Source organism: Ailuropoda melanoleuca, chromosome 5, assembly GCF_002007445.2.
Source record: "Ailuropoda melanoleuca isolate Jingjing chromosome 5, ASM200744v2, whole genome shotgun sequence".
Taxonomy (NCBI): domain Eukaryota; kingdom Metazoa; phylum Chordata; class Mammalia; order Carnivora; family Ursidae; genus Ailuropoda; species Ailuropoda melanoleuca.
The window spans coordinates 36620982-36622759 of NC_048222.1; the positions used below are offsets into that span (position 1 = coordinate 36620982).

At 49.2% G+C, this 1778-nt stretch overlaps 1 protein-coding gene across 1 annotated transcript in view; it reads right to left on the reverse strand.

The window, feature by feature from the left end:
• The window catches only part of NR2E3 (nuclear receptor subfamily 2 group E member 3), a 13730-nt gene extending 13329 nt beyond the window's left edge, over nucleotides 1–401 (reverse strand). Inside the window, exon 1 of the mRNA XM_034661693.1 lies at nucleotides 238–401. Within this exon, the coding sequence (XP_034517584.1) occupies nucleotides 238–401 (164 nt within the window). The remainder of the gene's footprint in view (nucleotides 1–237) is intronic.
• Nucleotides 402–1778: the final 1377 nt, after the last annotated feature.

Consider the following 1778-nt stretch of genomic DNA (forward strand, 5'->3'; position numbering starts at 1 on the left):
GGGGGGGGGGGGGGGGGGGGGGGTGCTGTGTGTGGCTGTGTTGTACACATCAGCGCCCCCTCCTGGCAGGAGAAAAAGGCAGCGGTGCCCTTGAGCTTTGTGAATAAGAGTGCTTGGCTTTAAAAAAAAAAATGATGGTGTTATTTTGGTGATTGATTGATTGATTGATTATTACATCCCCCCCCAGCTTCGTTAAGGTGTAAGTGACCTATCACACTGTGTAAGTTTAAGGCGTACCCGCGTGCCGAGCTGATACACGTGTGCATGGCGAAACGATCACCACGGTAGTGTTGGCTGAGGCCCTCACCGCCTCCCAGGACGACCGCTGCTTTCCTGTGATGAGTGCGGTGCTGTTCAGTATAGTCGCCGTGCTCTGCAGTCGCTCCCCAGGACTTCCTCATCTTGTAACTGGGAGTTTGTACCCTTTGACCAACATGTCCGCTTTCCCTCTTCCTCTAGCTCACTCTTTCTCATACTTCCAGACGCGGCTCCATTGCCTCTCCTCAGACCAGATTCCTAACGCTGTTCCCCACATCCCGGTCACGATCACAAACTACCCTATTCATCTCTTTGTTTTGTTGGGAGGGTCTGTCTTCCCCAACCAGACTTTCTGAGCTTTCTGAGACCAGAGAGATCTTGACACAGGGAACAGGCCTGATCTACTGAATGCGTGATCGAAGCTTCCCTGACCTCCCCCGCAGTTTGCTGCTGCTTTCTCTGACCCTCTGCTCCTGCCTCTGCTAGAATCCTCTGTCTGCATCAGACCCATCTGCTCCCATGTCAGAGCCTGGCATGGCGGAGGCTCCCCCAGGCCTTCCTGCTGCTGTCACCCCCCCAAGGCCAATGTTGCCACTGATTCTATCACTGGACATTTAAAACATTCACTTGAAATGGCAATAAAATCAACTTAGATTCTCTTGGGAAGACAGATGTAAGAATGAAGAGTTGCTAATAATCGTTAGAAGAGAACGTGTTTTAATAAAAGGGACTTGTCTGGCCAGAACACGAAACCGGTCAGATAAACTAGCTCAGAAGGGAATGACATTTTCTTAGGGATCTTTCCCAGGTTCCAACGATGTCTCTGCATCGAATCACCAGGGAAGCAGCCCCGGATATGGGACCATGGTTTTCAGAGTGGGCTGAGAGAAAGGGCTGGCCCTGTAACCAGAACACCTTCACTTTTGTGTTTTATAATTGGTAGAATTTAGTTTGAAGAAGGGTTTCTTCTTCCTAAAAAGTGACCAGAGGATTGCAGGAGCCTAAGGTAAGACACTCTACGTATTAGCTGTGTGACCGCTGTGTGACCTGGGACAAGCCTCTTAACCTCTCTGGGCTGTTACAATAAAGAAATAGTGGCACTAATAAACCTTACCTGTTTGAAGACAAGAAATGGAATTGGAGGTCTTCTCAAGTTCTCTCCAGGTTCTACGATCCATGATGGGATGGTAGCCCTAGTCAGCGTATGAGAGGCAGCCCAATCTACTCGCAATAACCAGAAAGGCCACAAGATGTAGGTGTTACTCCATGACAAAGCTTTGCCTGCTCCGTGGACTGTTCACTCTCCAAGTTCCAGCGTGAGAGATTTGGGAATTTCTTCTTTGAAATTACAGAAAAGAAAAAAAAATCTTCAGTACTCTCAACATCAGGCGGAGGACTGAAAATCTTGTAGTGAGGAATCCCGGCCCAGTTACCCAGCGTGTGACGCTCAGCTTTGTGTTTCTCCCAGAGCATCAGAGAGGAGCTTCCGTGATGGGGCAATTCGCAGGCGTTTGGTTTCT